Source organism: Henckelia pumila, chromosome 3 (genome assembly GCF_033568475.1).
Source record: "Henckelia pumila isolate YLH828 chromosome 3, ASM3356847v2, whole genome shotgun sequence".
Taxonomy (NCBI): domain Eukaryota; kingdom Viridiplantae; phylum Streptophyta; class Magnoliopsida; order Lamiales; family Gesneriaceae; genus Henckelia; species Henckelia pumila.
In genome coordinates, this window is record NC_133122.1 from 13157237 (window position 1) to 13176944 (window position 19708).

The 19708-nt window shown below is 39.3% G+C and overlaps 1 protein-coding gene across 1 annotated transcript; it reads left to right on the plus strand.

The window, feature by feature from the left end:
* The first annotated feature begins 13294 nt into the window (after nt 1-13294).
* LOC140888102 (uncharacterized) lies at nt 13295-16856 on the plus strand. The gene is made up of 5 exons (XM_073295782.1): nt 13295-13573; nt 13647-15530; nt 15702-15819; nt 15865-16163; nt 16293-16856. The coding sequence occupies exons 1-5, from the start codon at nt 13295-13297 to the stop codon at nt 16854-16856; spliced, it is 3144 nt and encodes a 1047-aa protein (XP_073151883.1).
* Nucleotides 16857-19708: the final 2852 nt, after the last annotated feature.

The following is a 19708-nucleotide window of genomic DNA, read 5'->3' on the forward strand; positions in this document are numbered from 1 at the left end:
ACATCAGGCTCGGAATCCAACGAATTGTACTGATGCACATAACCTGCCGCCACCAAAATATGGTAAGAACATGAACTTTGCTAAGCTTCGAACTTCAGTCTCTAAAATAATATGCTTCAGAATTTGATTCTTGGAGAGTAGATTTAAAAGCTCAGTTTGTAAACAGAAAGTATCACTAGCTAAAGTAATCTACAGTTTCTCAAGAAATGAGATCTCTTTATCTTGAAACAGGAGGCTGCCATTTTTGTTCAACTTAATCTACACACTAAAACGCAAATGCTAGACTGATAAGATTACCAATAGTTGATATCATGAAATCCAATAGCACTGATATGATCGGCGCAACAATACACTAACTTCAGTTTAAAGAGGTAAAATGAATAAAAATAGAAAGGAAACAAAAGGACAAGGATAATAAGTTAATTTAACCAATCAAAAGTACTACTATTTCTGAACCACTGTCTAAGATAATGCAATATTCAATTCCATATCTCAGTCCGAATAACAAACATACCTATGTAGGCGCTAATGAAAAAGCCAGCACATATTGCTTCTACAAGCATAATAATTCTGCAATTTGACAGACAAACCATGAATCATCAGTAGAACATTAGCCATGGCATACCTCATGAAATGGTGAAAGAGTATTTTTGAACATCAGAGAGACTGAAAGTCAGAAAATATCAAAATATTAAATAAAAAAAATATGAAGGGATTAAAGTGAAATAATTAATGCTTCAGCATTTGTTTGCTTGATCAGAATTCATATAACTACTGTTTTTTAATGAATGAACACAAAACAAAGGTGATTATGTTTCTCGAAAAATTTCACACAACAATATCAAGCCCGAGCAGTTTTCAAATACAATATGGGGAAAACTTTGCTATGTTCTACCGCAGGTGCCAAAGCTTGACAAATGACAACCTATGGCATGCAGACAAATGAAGCGTGCATAAAATTTCTAGCAATTTCGTGCAATCATGTATAAGAATGTATTGACAATCTTTCAATCATGTGAAAATAGAACAATCACAAAAAGTCATGTCAAAAACCCACCTAAAACAGAGGAAAGTCAACCATAGTCCTTTCAAAATAGACGGGTCAAACATGTTACACAATCAATTTCCCTGAAAGTTCACACATAGGTCTAGAAAATTACTAACATTGTATTGTATCAAATACGGGTTCAATAACTTATGCAGATACGCAGACAACAAAGAATGATAATGCGCCAAAAACCAAGAAGGCATACAATTTAACAAAACAAGTAAATTGAAAACTCACAAATCCACGGTAACAAAGTTGAGCCACAACAGTACAACTGGCCATAGAATGCATAGCACATCACTCATCCTCTCACAACCGCAACAGCACATCACTGGCCATAGGTTGGTTCAGCCAATGATTGATCCTCAGCTCCAGAGCTTCCCAATCCATTCTATGAATCTGCGAAGGGCTCAGTTTCTCCACTCCGACCCTGTAAATTCCTTCATCAACAACAGATTGCCGAATGATTTTGTATATTTTCAACGTAGCCAGACGAAATCATGCACTCCGCTATCAATCTCAAATCCTCCATCGCCAAACCTGCAACATCAGACAACAACCCATCTCTGATCTCATCGTCCTCATCCTCCTCCTCTTCTTCGAAATCGGATGAGCTGGAAGTCATCGAGCTGCAGGGAGAATATCGAGCGAAGACAGATTTTGGGTCGAGATACGCCCTGTTCTTGGATAAAATCTGGTAGACGATTTCATGAAGAAGCTACAATGGAGACGGCGGAGGCACGAGAGGAGGATTTTGGTGAATTAGATGTTACGGGAAAATGGGCAAGGGTTGTGGTAGGAGAATATTAATATATTTTTAATAAATTATACAATGCACAAAGCTTTTTAATAAAAGAGTTGTTGTATATTGTAAAAAAGATAGTCATAGACAACGCTTTTTAAAAGCGTTGTATATTGTAAAAAAGACGGTCATAGACAACGCTTTTTAAAAAGCATTGTCGTATATAATAAAAAAATGCTCAAACACAATACTTTTCAAAAAGCGTTGTCGTATATAATTAAAAAAACGCTCATAGACAACGCTTTTAGTTAAAAGCGTTGTCTATTAAAAAATAACAATGCTTTTTACAAAAAGCGTTGTCTTTTACGTGTTGTCTTTCACCTTTTTTGTTGTGGTGCTTTCAAAAATTCTGATGCATGTTAATCAAGGTGTTATTGAAGATGTTGTCAACACCTAGGGACAACATTTGAATCTGTTTGTATGTGCAACCTTTTATTATTTTAGTATTTGATCATATTTACTCTTGAGTATTTTTACTGTTGGTTTGCTGTTACTTTTCACGTTTTAATATTTCCGCTGCATGTTGTGTAGGATGTTGTCAACACCTAGTGACAACATCTGATTCTGATAATTTTTATGAACCATGATATCCCTTACAAGTGGTATCAGAGTCTACTCTTGATACACTAAGAGCTGATTCTGGATTATTTTTTCAGGAATATTATGAATTCAACAACAGAAAACTCATTCTTCAAACCTCAAGAAGTTTTAGAATCGGATTTGGGAGATGACTCGTTGTCACTCGTCACAAAGAAGCTTGGTGATTATCTGAAGAAGATGAGGCAGACAAAGAAGATCGATCAGAAACTCAAAGCTCCACTTTTTTCGGCTGCTAACAAAATTCTGAAAATAGGGGGCCTGATCAATCATCGAGGAAGTTTTCTGATCCTCAAAAGCCTCGAATTATGCTGGAAGGAAAGAAAAAGTCTGCTGCAAAGAAGATTGACACGGTGCAATGTCATGAATGCCAAGGCTATGGTCATTTTGCCAATGAATGCGCAAACAGGCTTCGGAAAGGGATGAGCACATCTTTGAGTGGTGAATATTCTGAAGAAGGTAAAGAACAGAATGAAGAAGAAAGCCACACATCCCTTACAACTTTGATGGAAAGAAAGAAGCTTATACAAGTATGTTTAAATTCTTTTACTACTGAAATGTGTGTAATAATAATGCAGGTGATGAAAGAATGTCTCTGTAAGATGTGCGAATGCAATATGAAGAGTTATATGCTGACTGGGTTGAATGAAATAAGAAGAACACTTTTCTTTCAAGAGAAAATTCTGATTTGAAGGTTGATATATCAAGGCTTGAAGTTATGCTGAGTAAAAAGGATCTGGAATTGAGTCAGATTAAGGTTGAACTCATGAAAGCTAAGGCTACACTGGTTAAATTCAATTCAAGCACATCCAAGCTTGATTCTTTGCTCATGATGGGAAGAAATGGTAAGGCTGGACTAGGTTTTGAGAACAGTAAATTTGAGGTTGGTGAATGTTCAAAAGCTTCTGTGTTTGTCAAAGAAAATAGCTGTCCAGGAATCTTAACAGAAAAGGTCACAACAACCGATCCTCCAAAACCAAAGCCACAGCCTACTGCACTTGTAAAGTCTGGAAGGAAATGTAAGTATTTTTGTCATTACTGTCATAGACCTGATCATATCAAACCATACTGTTTTAAGCTAAAGGAAGATTAATGGCAGAGGTCTGCATCTAAGGTGTTGCCAACACCCTCCCACAACATCCCTAAGAACAGATCCACTGGAAGAAAGGTTTGGGTACCAAAAGCTGATATTAACTGTTATATGATTTATACTGCTTTGAGAACTAATGTTTCAGGTGCTTGGTACTTTGATAGTGAAAGTTCACGTCATATGACAGGTTCAAGACAATTTCTCACAGATTATGTTGAACTGAAAAGTGGGAAAGTGACTTATGAAGGAGGTTCACAAGGAAATATCGTAGGAAAAGGCACACTGGATGTTGCTGGTTTGCCTAAACTTTGCAATGTGCTATATATACATGTTGAAGGACGAACTGCAAATTTAATAAGCATTAGCCAGCTTTGTGATGACAACTTGCATGTGCAATTTAATAAGAAATTATGCAAAGTTTTTGATAGCTCTGACATGTGTTTGATGACAGGTACGAGATCGTTTGATAATTTCTATCAACTTGGAGAAGAGATGAGTTGTACGCATTCAAAGGTGGATGAATTTAACCTATGACATCAAAAGTTGAGACATGCAAACTTCAAGAATTTGAAGAACTTAAGTAAGTTTGATGCTATTAGAGGTATGCCTAATATAAAATCTGGAATTCCATTTGTTTGTGAGGCATGTAAAAAAGAAGCAGACTAGGGTATCACACCAGATGTTGCCAACATCTGAGACAACACTCTGTCTTCAGTTTGTAAATATGGATTTGATGGGTTCAATGGATGTGGAAAGCTGTGGAGGTAAGAAATATTCTGTTGTTTGTGTAGATTATTTTTCACTATATACTTGGGTAAGATTTGTGAGAGAAAAATCAGATATATTTGATGTTTTTAAGAATTTTCTCACAAGGATTGTGAATCTTCACAACTTGAAGGTGACCAGAATTCGTACTGATTATGGTAAGGAGTTCAAAAACTCTTCTTTTGAGAATTTATGTGGTAACAAAGGTATTTATCATGAATTTTTGCTCCTAAAACCCCACAACAGAATGAATTTGTTGAAAAGAAGAATATAACTTTGCAAGAGATGGCTAGAGTGATGTTATGTTCTGAAAATATCTCAAAACATTTTTGGGCAGAAGCCTTAATCACAGCACGTCACATTTCAAATAGAGTATATTTGAGGAATGGTTCTACTATGACTTCTTATGAAACTTTCATGGGAAAGAGGCCGAACCTTAAGTACTTTCATGTTTTTGGCTGTGTATGTTATGTTTTAAATGATATTGATCATTTTTCAAAGTTTGATGATAAAAGTGACAAGTGTTTGTTCTTAGGTTATTCTGCGGATATTCAAGATCACATGATGTTTAAATTAAGAACTTGAACAATTTTTAAGTCTATCAATGTTGTTTTTGATTACTTTGCAGATCTGAAGAAGAAAAATGTCGAAGATGAAGTTTATGATCTGTTTGAAAATTCTGAAAATTTAGATGTTGTCCAAGGTGTTACAACACCTGTGACAACACCTCCTACAGAATCTCCAGAAACAAAAATTTGAACAGTCCACTGCTGAAAATGAGGATGAAGACAGTGAGGTCATTGTAGATGTGCATGGAGATATGCAAACCCGAAGGACAAAATATGTGGATTATCGAAAGATGGCTGGACTAATTTGCATGTGCTCCACATTTTCACAGGTAAGATTTTTGTGCTTTGTGTCAAAAAAGTGAACCCAAAATTTTTGGCACTATATGGATTACAGCAAGCACCACATGCATGGTATGGAAGATTAACCAAATACTTGCTCAATCTTGGGTTCAAAAGAGGTGAGTTTGATAAGACATTGTTTGTGCAAAAGTTTCAAGGTAATATTCTTATTTGCCAAGTTTATATGGATTACATAATCTTTTGTGCTTCTTGTGAAAAACTTGTTGATGAATTTGTGAAGTGCATGTCGTCTACTTTTGAGATGAGTGTGATTGGTGAGTTAAGTTATTTCTTGGATTTGCAAGTCAAAACAAATGCATGGTGGAATCTTTGTGTATCAAATACAGTATGCTAGAAATCTTGTGAAAAAGTATTTGAATGAAAATTGTAAACACATGTGTACACCAATGAGGTCAAGTGAAAAACTGTCGATGGAAGATGTTGCCGAAGGTGTTGACAACACCCTCTACAGAAGCATAATTGGAAGTATCTTGTTTTTTTGTGCTACTGGGCTAGATATCATGCTTAGTTGAATGTGTACGGTGATAATTCAAGCGTTATTGATATATGAAAAAATCCAGTACAACACTCTCGAACCAAACACATAGACATTTGACACTACTTCATTAGAGATTTGGTCGAGAAAGGCATGATCTGTATTGAGTTTATTAGAACTGATAACCAATTAGCTGATATTTTTACCAAAGCATTGTATTTCGAGAGATTTTTCAATCTAAGAAAGTCTCTTAGTTTGTGTGCATTATAGACAGAACTGAGATGTTGTCTGGAGTGTTGGCAACACCCTGCGACAACACCTTTTCATGCATGTGCAACTTTAGGATCATTAGGCATGTTGCATTCATGCATTCATTCTATTTTGTGATGTGTTGGATACTTTGTAACCATTGACCAGTTTTCACTCCGGATTCTCTGCAAAAATATTTTTACAGTCGAATGAAGCTTAATGGATAATGAGTTCTGACAAAATTACTGAGTAGTGAAGGGATGTTCGTGTATTCCATGATCTTGTCCCAAGTGAAAAGTAATTTTGCAAAATTGCTAAGTAGTGGAGGGATATTCGTGTATTTCATGATCTTGTCCCAAGTGAAAAGTGATTTTGCAAAGTCAGAAACTCTAAATAAAAAATGGTAAAAATGCAATCATCTCAATAATCAAATTTGATTGAAGATCAGAATAGAAAAAGCTACCTAAAGGAGTCCAATGAAGACCGTTCCTTTAGTGTGCAGGCTACCACTTCTGCAATAATGAATTTAATGGCTGTCTAGTAATAAAATTTTTGAGAATCTTAGGGTGTTGCTGGAAGATGTTGCCAATATCGTGGATAACACCTCACTTGTCAACATATTATTTTTGCATGTGATTGCATTTTATTGCATTGTTACACTCTGTTTTTAGACATAATTAGGACATGCATATTTATTTTATGGTGAATATATCTTGCTGAGAAGTTTGAAGTTCGAAATAAGCAAAATTTAGTGATTTGCCCAATCCACTAATATTTCGAATTGTTTTGTGATTGAAAGTGTTTTTAGTGGAGTTTATTTCGATGTGGAGTTTCTTTATGGAAATTTTTTGAAAATCAATTGGCTTGATTATTGCCTTAATTCGGAAATTTTTTGCCATAATGATTTCAAACTCCATTTTAACATTGGCAATTGTTACTGTTAGGGAACATTAACTGCGACCGAGTGATTAAGAGGTGAAGGGTTTGGTGTTTAGATTTGATCTTATCATCAGAATATTTTATGGTCTTGTTACTCTTTGTTCACCCTCACCACATTATCACTTCTACAAAATTTTGTCGGTCCTTGCATTATTGTCAAATTCTTCTCTTCTTATTCTAATTGTTCAAAATTTTATGGCATGAAAGAATTTTGATTCACTGATTTTGAAACAGAGATGGGCTACAAAGAAGATGTTGAGCCAGATGTTGACAACACCTCTGACAACATCTTAGAGGATGATTTTTTTGATTCATCTTTGGTGGTCATTTTTACTGCTGCTGATCCATCCCTTGCATTATCTAATGAAGGCTCTGAGGAATCTGCCTCAGAAGCAGATGTTACATCAGATGCTGCCGACATTCCTGCTGACATCTTAGATGAGGAGTATTTGAATATTGCAGAATTTTTCATAATTCGGAATTTGCTGGCTACTGTCACTGTTATTACACCTTTCTTTAGGAAATCGGTGTTACTATTTCTGCGGAAGATGTTTCTGAAGGTGTTGCTGACACCCTGGACAACACCTTGGATGAAGGCTATCGAGTAAGCCAATCCTATTCCTCTATATTTTTTTTACTGAGAATGCTGCAAACGATTGGCAACACAATGCCAATTGTGACTTCTTTGAGGACCACATCATTGATTTGGAAGCATATGGCGCACAAAATCTGGTAAGAATTTTCCAATTCAGAAATATGTTCGCTACTGTGACATATGATACTCTTTACTGTAGACCTATGGTCTTGGAATTCTACTGAAATTTGACTAAAGCTGTGCCGAACCCTCTTTCGCAAAATTTGGGAAAATTCATGTGAGGGTTCAGAGTTTCGAGTTTAGTCCTACTGTGATTAATGGATTCTTTAACTCACCCGAGGTGGAAGAAGATGTGCAGCCTGCTCTGATAAGATAGCTTATGTTCTTCACAAGACTGCAATGAAGACTTGAACTCTTTCAAGCAACTCAACCTTTGTCACCAAGCGTCAAGCTAAGGTGTGATATTTGTTGTAGAAACTGGAGCAGCTTTGAACTTTGGAAAGCTTGTGTTTTACTACAGTTATGCAATATGCAAACTGTGAGTTGGTATCTTACATGCTCCTGTTTTCTTCTTTGATATTTGTTAAGCTAGTATCTCAATAGTTTGAAAAACATGATGCTGAGCCTTTATCTGCTGTTGTTGATGTCCTGAAGCTTGCACCTGCATTACTTAGAGGTAACATGAAATTGGACCTACCTTGGTCAGAAACAGGTGCTGCTGTAGATGTTGTGGCAGATTTTGCCAACACCTCTCCTGCAACTGCCATATTTGTTCCTCCTACTTCAACAGCTGGATTCTATCTTTATTCAATCCCAGATGCTGCATGTTGAACAGTAGATTTTACAAGCCAAAGGAGACATTGCTCACTATAAAGCTCGTCTATCTTAATATCGAATTTTCTTGGTGTAGATACCTCTTCTGGACAAAAAGGGGGAGAAGATGTAGAATCTGGTGGCTCTAGCTCTGATGGAGAAGATAGTGACTCTGACTCTGATGGAGAAGAAGCTAGTTCTGGCGAAGCAAATGATGGATTGTCACAGAGCAATAAGTTTTAGTTTTTTTTGGTTTAAGTTTATTTTGTTCTTCTCTGATTTGTCTTATGTTTTTGCTCTGATCTGGTTCTAATCAATTTTAGCTTGTTTGATTATAACTCTCTGGTTTGTTCTTATAAGTTTTTTTTTGCTCTGACTTAAGTGTTGTGAGGAGATGTTGGGAACATCCTCGACAACATCCAAACTTTGACTAAGGGGGAGAATGTATTTTCGTATTCAGGGAGAGAATTGATATTCAGGAGAGTTGTGATGTGTGCTGAATTGATTAAATGTGTTTTGTAATTCACTTTTGAACTTGTATTAAGTATTTTCTGATCTCTTCAAGTGTTGTGTGCAGGTGTTGCCAACATTCTTGTTAACACTCAGAATTGAAAGATCAAATTTAGGGGGAGAACTGATTTGAGAAGTTTGAACTCAGGGGGAGTTTTGAGAATTATTATTCAGGGGGAGTTACTCAGTTACTTTTAGATGTTTTGTCCAGAAAGGCAAAAAGGGGGAAATTGAAGGGAATATAATTCCTTGATTTCTTTTCATGTTTTGAAAGATTGTATTAATGTGTTTTGCCTTTCTAGGATTGATAGTTAATATTGTGTTTCTTATCTATATGCTTGATATATTTTAAACTAGGAATAGTTTTGATTTGAATTGAGATAATATAATATTCCTAAATTTAAAATATGGTTTCTTGGACTTGAAGTTTAGATCTTTTTAAATATCTTATTGTTTGAAATATTTTAAATTAGGAATTATTTTGAATTGATATAATATAATTTTCCTATTTTTAAGATAAGATTGATTTGTTTAATTATGATAAAAATTATCTTATATTAAATAACTAGATTTAGTCGTTTGATATTTTTGGTAGGAGATATATTTGGACTTATCATAATATATATCTATCTCTTAACTTATCTTTATTTCCTTATCATTGTAGATTCAAGTTTGAATTAAGGAAACAAGATCAAGACTCTTTTTGGAGATAAAATTTGTACACGCTTAAATAGAAGAAGAGGACGTAGAGATCAGTGGCTTGGTGAGAAACGATAGAGAGCGCAGAAAAGAGAGATCAAGCCATAGATGAGGATTTGAGTGTACAAAATAAAAGACACGACTAAGTGAGATTTTCTAGAGAGCTTCTGAGCGTACATCACGAGAATTCAGAATACATATTTGAAGCTCGTTTCTACAACCATTGGTCGTGGTCTACTTGATTGTCGTTGAAGATTTGAGAGCATTGAAGATTCAAGAGTGTTGCTCTCATGTGTTCGACATCAAGGATTCATCTCCGTGTTTCTGTTTATTTATTCTATTTCGTATAGAATTTTATGAGTTGCTTTTATTTGTTTATTTTCTCACTTGTTCTTGAGAAAATTGAGTTTTGAAATAATTCACTAGTTTTAGGGTTTGTAAAACTCTTTGATTTATTTTTTAGTGAAAGTTTTGCCCTGAGGCGCTGCAAGAGTATTTTATACTCTTTTTTAAATACATGAGTTTGATTTGTTTGGTTGCTTATCTATTTTATTCATGCTTTCAAAAATTCTGATGAATGTTAATCAAGGTGTTATTGAAGATGTTGTCAACACCTAGGGACAACATCTGAATTTGTTTGTATGTGCAACCTTTTATTATTTTAGTACTTGATCATATTTACTCTTGAATATTTTTACTGTTGGTTTGCTGTTACTTTTCACGTTTTAATATTTTCGCTGCATGTTGTGTAGGATGTTGTCAACACCTAATGACAACATCTGATTTTGATAATTTTTATGAACCATGATATCCCTTACAATACTAATTTACGACATTTTTTTGATTTAGTATTCATCTTATTTTAATCATACGCATATAAATGTAATAATATTTTTTTTGTACGTCCATATTAATTACTATACTTTGTTAATTAATAAAAAAATGTATTAAATATGTTGGCCGCATATATATGGTACCGTATAGCTAATGCTTAATCAGATCTGATGAGATAATCGAAATATCCGTTTAAAGGGAAAAAAAAAAAAGTGTTCCCATCGATTTTCAATTGATATGATATGGTCATTATATTAGGTGATATTCCAATTTTTATTATTTGATTTTTTTCCTTTCTAGAGATATATATATATGGATCCCTGCCGTAACTAATTTTGAAAGTACAATTAATAAAGACTGTGCTGACTTGCGCACTTATTAATGGGTAAAAATGATCACTACCTACTTATTTGCGTTTAATTGAGGAAATTTCGAACCTACCCATGAAGTATTATCTCATGGGTGGTGTGGAGTGTTGTGATTGGCCTAAATTATGTGGGCAACACATATTTTATGTGGGTCCCACATGATTGGACCAATCATGTGCTTTCACATCACCCATGGGGTATTACCCCATGGGTAGGGTCGAAGGAACCTTTAATTGTTGTTTCATCTGTCCTACTTATTGGGAAGATTTCATCCTATCCCATTGGTATTACCCCATGGGGTAAGTGGAATAATTTTATTGGTTAATATCATGTGAGCCCCACATGATTGAGTGAGACCCACATGATAAGAACCAATAAAATAATTCCACTTACCTCATGGGGTAATACCCATAGAGTAGGATCTAATACTTATTGACGTGTGTGTGTTTTTACAATTCTCAAGTGTTCGAGAAGAAAAATTTTATGAAGCAATTTTTTTTTAAATTTCTATACCTTTATTAATTAACAAAGATTTTAATATGATAAAAAAAATTGTACATGATGATTTTCATTTAATAATTATAAGAGTATAACAATAAAAGAATAAGAAAAACAAATACTAAATGTGAAAACTGAGATAGATAATTAAGAGTGAGATGGAGGAAGTCATTACAATTTTCATAAGCGGAGTATAGATGCGACGGGGGATTGAGGGATCGGATTCCATGTACCAGAAAATTTGTTGATTCGACCACAAAAATGTCAAAAATATCATGCAATATTCAAGGAAAATTAACAAGATATATGTGATTGGGAAAAATAAACAAATATGCATATATAAATAAATATAACTGTTTTGGTCATTTTAATAGTTGGACAAAAATACTTTTATTGTTTTCGCTAAATTATAATTACATAAAGGGAAAAATTTAAAAATCACTATCCCACTTTTTCAACTATTTCATCATGTTTTTTAACTATCCCACTTTCTCAATTATTTCATCATGTTTTTTCTTTAACCACTCATATTGCAATAGTCATTAACAAAGCATATTAATTAAAAAATATATTATATATCATATTTTTGTATTATATCACACACGCAACGCGTGTGCATTTTTGCTAGTAAATAAATAAATACTAGTACACTAAGCACATGCATTGCATGTGCACATAATATATTTTTATAAAAATGATAATTAAAAATTAAGATAGTAGGATAGTGGGAATAAGAGGTGGGAGTTTTTTAATCTTAAATTACATTTTTACCTCTTAATCATTGAATATATTTGAAAGAATTATAAGAATAAATTTGGAATAAAATGACCAAAGGTAATTACTCTAATGAGTTTATAAATTATAATATAGTAAAGATAACGAGCACAAAAATGAAAAATTACACGAACACTGGACGCACAGAGCAAGCGACATAAAATCACTCAACATCCATCCCTAGTTAATAATTATTGTAAAATAATAAAATCAAGTATATAATTTATAATTCACTCCCTAGCTAATAATTATTGTAAAATAATAAAATCAAGTATATAATTTATAATTCACTATTTGATTTTGTAATGCATGATCGCTTTCCTTTGTTAAAAATCTTTGCTGGACTCATTTAAAACGGTTGTCCGATCGGTACACTATTATCAAACAATTTTTTAAACTTAGTTATTAACCGATAAATGCTTATTTAATAACCGATGTAATTAATTAAGGCGGTACTACATATAGTTTTCCATGTAGATGTGTTTGATAAATTTCAATTAATTATTGAGTTCATTGATAAAAAAAATCCTCATATGATCATTGATGCCCCGGTAAGCCAGGGGGAAAGGGCCACGAATGCCCCGGGGGGCAGGAACATAAAGAGTCAGAGATTACAAGGTTGTATTAAAGCAAGGGTGGCGGGACTGTAAGTCAGGACATCGAGTGAGACTCTAGCCCGACTATTTTTGGGATGAGTAGTGATGCCCCAGTAAGCCAGGGGGGCAGGGCCACGAATGCCCCGGAGGGGTAGAGCCGTATTAAGGCAGGCCAGTAGCCTCAGGAGCCCGGGAAACCAGGTCTGCAGGACTTAGATAAAGCCCGTGTTTTAGGGGCATGATCCCCATGATTATCATAAACCCGAGCTTTCCGGGTTCATCGTACGTGACAGGAAAACGTGGGCAACTACCGCACCCACGATCCAGATCGTGGCCACTACCCTGGAATTGCGGAGTGACACTCTCACTCCAAGACCTTTAAATACCTGGTCACAGATATTTGTAGAGGTATGCTCATCTAAACTTTGAAAGCACTATACTCGTTTCTCTAAAAAGCCCACTCTATTTCTAAGTCTAACTTAAGCATCGGAGTGGCCCCGCCGGAAACTCCTCCGGCGCCCCACTAACGTGATTTTTATTCCCTTCCTTGGTGTGCAGATCATCTTGATTAAGGAAGGACAGCTCATATAATACTTCCATTAGCCCGGTCACCACGTCAGGCCCACATCACTATCCTAATAGCCCGGGCCTTGGTTTTACAAACCATCATCATTGGCGCCGTCTGTGGGAAAGCTTGTTCTATAGACGTAGATATGGCTTCTCATGATCAAACATTACCTGGAGACCATCAGCCAGGACGGAATATTACCATTCCCTTGGAGCAGTTAGAATCATTTGTCCAAGATGTGGTACGGAAGTCGTTGATAGCTGCAAAGCAGCCACAATCAAAGGACATAACAGTGGAGGAAGAAGGGAATCAGGGTAATCCAAACCCTACTGCCCAGGTTCAAGAAGGAGAAGAAGAAGAAAGCTCTTGGATGCACTCAATACAGCCGTCCATGGCAGATGAGTTGCATGAGCTCAGGAAGAAGGTACAGAAGTTGGAGGAGGGGGGTTCCCAAATGGCTTGCCCTATCAAAATTCCGGGTTGCCTTTTTTTCACAGGAGGTGATAGAGGAACCCTTGCCACTGAATTACAAGTCGGAAAAAATCCGGAAGTACGATGGGAGCACAGACCCAGAGGAGCACTTGGCTCGGTTTGAAAATGTAGCCATGTTACATTTCTATGGAGATAAGATCAAATGCAAAGTCTTCCTAACCACTTTGGTGGATTCTGCCCAAAGATGGTTTGAGAAGTTGGAGCCCCAGAGTGTTCAATCATTTGCAGAATTCAAGCAAGTGTTTTTGCAGCACTTCGGCAGTAGCAAAAGGTATAGGAAAACTGCCTATAGCCTCTTTGAAGCAAAGCAGTCAGGAGAGGAGTCTCTACGAACCTATATCAAAAGGTTTAACAAAATTTCTTTGGAGGTCCCGACTTGTGCCCAGGATACCAAGATCACGGCTTTCACTCAAGGTCTTTGGGAAGGGGAATTTTTCAAATCACTAGTGAAAAAAGCACCCCGGACCTTTGAAGATTTGCTGGCTCGGGCTGAAAAATACATTAACATGGAGGAAGCTCAAAGGCAGAAAAAGGAGGTGGCCCGGCGGGAGGGAGGCCGGGAACAAGGAAGAAGTAGAGAGAACCATGATCCCATGGGGCGATTGTCCCGGTATGCTCCGTACCGAGGGACCCGAGATAAGGCTGTTCATATGTGTGAAGAAAGGGTGGACACGCAGGCCCCTGTTTCTAAGGAGAAGCTCTGGAAGTACTGTGCACTTCATCAAGAGTGCACTCATGACACCAGTGAGTGCCGAACTCTGCAGCCAAGACACCAACTGCCTTATGTTAAAGATGGTAGGCCGGTCCCAAAAAAGCCCCGAAGCGTGCCTTGGTTTCGGGGGCCACAGACATCGATTCCTCCCCGGGATGCCACCAGCTCTCGGGAAAAAGGGAAACAAGAAATAGATCATGCAAAAAAAGACAAAACATCTGGGGACGGGCCAGCCAAAGGTATCATTAACATGATATCGGGAGGATCTACGGACGGAGATTCCAACCGAGCTAGGAAGGCCTGGAGTCGGAGGGAAAGTTTAGGGGTGGAGGAAGGAAGGCAGGGTGCGGGGCCAATCATCACATTTGGACCCCAAGACCTAGAGGGAGTAAACTTACCACATAATGATGCCTTGCTTATACAAGCTCGGATCGCCAATTATGATGTTCGAAGGGTGTTCGTTGACTCGGGAAGCTCAGTAAGTGTCCTTTTTCAAGAAGCATTTGAGCAGATGGATTTGCAGGGTTATGAGTTGAGCCCGGTAAAAACCGCCTTGTATGGTTTTGCCGGGCACACTGTCCAACCCCAAGGGGAAATGTTGCTGCCCATCACCTTGGGATCAGGAGATGAGAAGAGGATGGTCATGACAAGATTCACATTAGTGGAAGCACCTTCTTCCTATAATGTCATCTTGGGTAGGCTGGCTATGAACTCTTTCAAAGCCGTAGCCTCAGCTTACCATCAAAAGATCAAATTCCCAGTGGGAGATAAGGTCGGAGAAGTCCGAGGAGATCAGCCTTCCTCTCGAAAATGCTATGCCGAGACAGTGAAGATAGACTACAAGAGGGCAAAACAGAATGGAAAGGAAGGAGCCTTGGGGGGAAGGGAAGTCTGTTCTGTGGAGGAATCTAAAAGCGAGTATGAAGTGGTAGAGATAGAGCCCGGGCAAACAGGGAAGTCTGTTAAAATAGCTCGGGATTTAGACGCATGGTTGATTGAAGCATTGAGAGGCTGCCTCATTCAGAATAAGGATGTGTTCGCCTGGGCTCAGGGTGATTTGGTGGGAGTTTCATCTCAGGTGGCAGAACACAAACTAAACATCAGCCCGGGTTCCCGACCTATCTTACAAAAGAAGAGGCATTTTGGGGCCGAGAATGATAAAGTGATAGCAGAGCAGGTTCAAGAGCTACTGCGGGCCGGGCACATCAAGGAAATACAATTTCATACTTAGTTGTCCAATGTAGTGCTAGTACCAAAGGCTACTGGGAAGTGGAGAATGTGTGTGGATTTCCGGGATTTAAATAAAGCTTGTCCCAAAGATTGCTATCCTTTACCCCGAATTGACCAGTTGGTGGATTCCACATCCGGGTGTGAATTGCTGAGCTTCATGGATGCATACCAGGGTTATCATCAAATTCTTTTAGCCCTGGAAGATCAAGACAAAGTCAGCTTTGTCACCTCGGGAGGTACTTTCTGCTACGTAGTGATGCCATTTGGTTTGAAAAATGCAGGAGCTACGTATCAGCGGATGATGGACAGAGTGTTCCGGGAACAGGTGGGTCGAAATGTGGAGGTATATGTGGATGATATATTGGTGAAGTCCAGGACCCGGGATAGTTTCTTACCCGACTTGGAGGAAACCTTTGCGACAGTTCGGCGATATGGGATCAAATTGAACCCGGCCAAGTGTATGTTTGGGGTGAAAAGTGGCAAGTTTCTGGGGTTCATGGTCACTGAACGTGGGATAGAAGTCAACCCTGAAAAAGTGAAGATGTTGCGGGAAATGCCTTCACCAATGTCTATTAAGGAGGTACATCGATTAACCGGCCGGATTACAGCCCTGGCTCGGTTTATAGCTCGATCAGCTCATCGCAGCTATCATTTTTTCCAAGTGTTGCGTAAAGCCTAGAGGTTTGGCTGGACTGAGCAATGCGAGCAGGCCTTTCAGGAGTTGAAGGAGCATCTGGCTAGCTTGCCTATCTTGGTTAAGCCGGAACCAGGGGAACGATTGTGGATATATCTATCCACTACAGAAAAGGCGGTCAGCACTGTCTTGATAAAAGAGGAAAAGGGAGATCAGAGGCCTGTGTACTACGTCAGCCATGCTTTGAAGGGGGCGGAAGTTAGATATACGGAGATTGAGAAGATGGCCTTGGCTCTAGTAATAACGGCCCAGAAATTGAGACCTTATTTCTTGTCTCACCCGGTAACTGTTCTTACTAATAGCCTCCTGGGGCGCATTATGACTCATCCAGATGCCTCGGGGAGGCTCGTGAAGTGGTCGGTGGAATTAGGAGAATATGATATTGAGTACCAGCAACGTAAGGCCATCAAAGCCCAGGATTTATCGGATTTTTTGACAGAGGTGGCCGCTTTTGGCCAAGAGGAAGTATGGAGGGTTTTTGTAGATGGAGCAAGTGGTGTTGGAGGCAGTGGTGTGGGGATCATCCTGATCTCACCTGCCCAAGAGAAGATTGAGATAGCCGTGAAGCTAGACTTCTAGGCCTCCAACAACGAAGCTGAATACGAGGCTGTGATAGCTGGGATGCAACGAGCTCGGGATGTCGGGGTAAGTCATATCATAATTTATTCTGACTCTCAGTTGGTTGTTCAGCAAGTAAACAAAACCTTCTGTACTCGAGAGGAGAAATTGATAAAATATTGTAAGATGATTGAAGAGCTCGGGGCCAGTTTCAACACTTGGAGTATAGAGCAGATACCCCGGGAAGAAAATATGGAAGCAGATGCCTTGGCTAAAAGAGCGGTCGCGGGGGAAGGTGATAGTAGAGAATCCCTTATGCAAAGGGAAACGGTGGCTGCCATAGAAGCCCAGGAGCCGGTCCTCCAAGTAAACACATGGAAGGCCCCGATTTTCAAGTACCTAACTCAGGGGAATCTCCCGGAGGACAAAGGACAAGCCCGGATCATACGAAGACAGGCAGCCAGGTTTGCTATCTTGGGAGGAAGCCTGTATAGGCGTTCCTACTAGGGCCCTTTGCTCAAATGTTTGGGGGAAGGAGAAACCGAATATGTCTTGCGGGAAGTGCACGAGGGATGTTGTGGAAACCATGGAGGGTCTATGAGTCTGGTCCAAAGGGTGTTGCTGTCAGGATACTAGTGGCCCACTATGCAGGCAGACGCATCCAAGATTTCCCGATCTTGTGAAGGATGTCAGAGGTTCGGAAATATACAGCATAGCCCGGCAAGAAACTTGAATCCGATATGGGCATCCTGCCCCTTTGATCAATGGGGTCTGGACATAGTGGAACCTTTTCCACTAGCCCGGGCACAGAAGAAGTTCTTGTTGGTAGCTGTTGATTATTTTTCCAAGTGGGTGGAGGCAGAGCCTTTGGCGAAAATAACAGAGGCCGAGGTGATGAAATTTTTATGGAAAAGCATAGTATGTCGATTTGGGCTACCGAGAAAGCTGGTCTCGGATAATGGCAGGCAATTTCAGGGGCAAAAATTGGCAGACTGGTGTGCCGAGATGGGCATTAAGCAGGTTTTCACCTCGGTCGCCTATCCTCAAAGTAATGGCCAAACAGAGGTAACCAATCGTACTATTGTTCGATCTTTACAGGCGCGATTTCATGGAATGGGGAAAGATTGGGTTGAAGAGATCCCGAGTGTGTTATGGGCCTATCACACCACTCCACATACTGCAACACAAGAATCACCTTTTAGCCTGGTATATGGGTCGGAGGCTATTTTGCCAGTAGAGATCGGACAGCCTTCAGCTCGGATTAAAGCATATGAGGACACAGACGAAGGAGCCCGGGCACAAGAATTGGATCTCATTGAAGAACGAAGAGAGAAGGCGGCTCATAGAATGGAGGCCTACAGAGCTCGGGTGATGAGAGCCTATAATCCGAAGGTCAGGCCTCGGGAATTCAAAGAAGGAGAATTTGTGTTGAAAAGAGTTAATCCAGCAGGGGAAGTAAGGAAGCTAGATGCCCGATGGGAGGGACCATATAAGCTTATCAGAAAAGTCGGTGCTAATACTTGGTACCTACAAGATGGCCAGGGACGCCCCCTCAAGCGACCATGGAATGCTTTACATTTGAAGAAGTATTTTGTGTAATGTTTTGTATTCAATGTTTTATTAATGAAGGAGTTTTATCATGAAAGAAGGATTTCCATTATATAAGCCTGGGAGGTTCCAGGCCCCGGCACCCATCATAAACCCAAGGCATATATAAGCCCTTGGCATTATATAAGCCCGGAAGGTTCCAGGCCCCGGCACCCATCATAAGCCCAAGACATATATAAGCCCTTGGCATTATATAAGCCCGGGAGGTTCCAGGCCCCGGCACCCATCATAAACCCAAGGCATATATAAGCCCTTGGCATTATATAAGCCCGAAAGGTTCCAGGCCCCGGCATCCATCATAAGCCCAAGGCATATATAAGCCCTTGGAATTATATAAGCCTGGGAGGTTCCAGACCCCGGCACCCATCATAAGCCCACGGCATATATAAGCCCTTGGCATTATATAAGCCCGGGAGGTTTCAGGCCCCGGCACCCATCATAAGCCCAAGGCATATATAAGCCCTTGGCATTATATAAGCCCGGGAGGTTCCAGGCCCCGGAAACCATCATAAGCCCAAGGCATATATAAGCCCTTGGCATTACCTACTCTTTTATTTATATATATAAGGCATTAAATAATGGATAACAAGAACAGAGGAGTTACATTGACAACGGATTATGAGAGGAGGGGCTCCTACGGCCCAATTACAAATAATAATTCAAAATGCGGGGTTATTAGAAAGACCGACATCTGTAGTTGTCTGACTCGGGGCAGCCTTCGCATTTTCAGCTCCTTGGGTGGCGGGGAGGGAGTCGATGGCCTTATCCAAGTCGGGAAAATCTCTCTAGTCAGAAGACCATAGGACAGCTTCCTTGAATTGATCTCGGCATTTGTAAAATCCGACCTGGAAAAAGGTGTACGATCTATCCACCACTGCCTCTTGAAACTCAGCAGAAGATAGGAAAGTTGCTTTTAGCTCTTCCTCTGAATTCAGGCGAGTTTCCAGAGCTGACACTGCTTTCTCCGCTTTATCCCTCGCACTGGCCGCTTAAGCTTGAGCCTCTGCAGCTCGGTTTTCAGCCGCCTTCAACTCAGCCGTAGTGATAGCTAGAGCATCTCGAGCCTGCCCTAGATCAGCTTCAAAGCGGGCACGGTCTAGCTGAGCAGAGTGAAGACCTTGCTCGGCTGCCTCCAGGGGCAGGACTGTAAGTCAGGACAGCGAGTAAGACTCTAGCCCGATTATTTTTGGGATGAGTAGTGATGCCCCGGTAAGCCAGGGGGGCAGGGCCACGAATGCCCCGGGGGGCAGGGACATAAAGAGTCA

Bases quoted from the DNA above. Each gene is read 5' to 3' on its own strand.
- LOC140888102 (XM_073295782.1), top strand. From the start codon at position 13,295: ATGGCTTCTCATGATCAAACATTACCTGGAGACCATCAGCCAGGACGG. The intron at 15,531-15,701 runs GTTCAAGAGCTA...CGAATTGACCAG, and splicing joins ATAAAGTGATAGCAGAGCAG to TTGGTGGATTCCACATCCGG. The intron at 16,164-16,292 runs GTACATCGATTA...CAATGCGAGCAG, and splicing joins CACCAATGTCTATTAAGGAG to GCCTTTCAGGAGTTGAAGGA.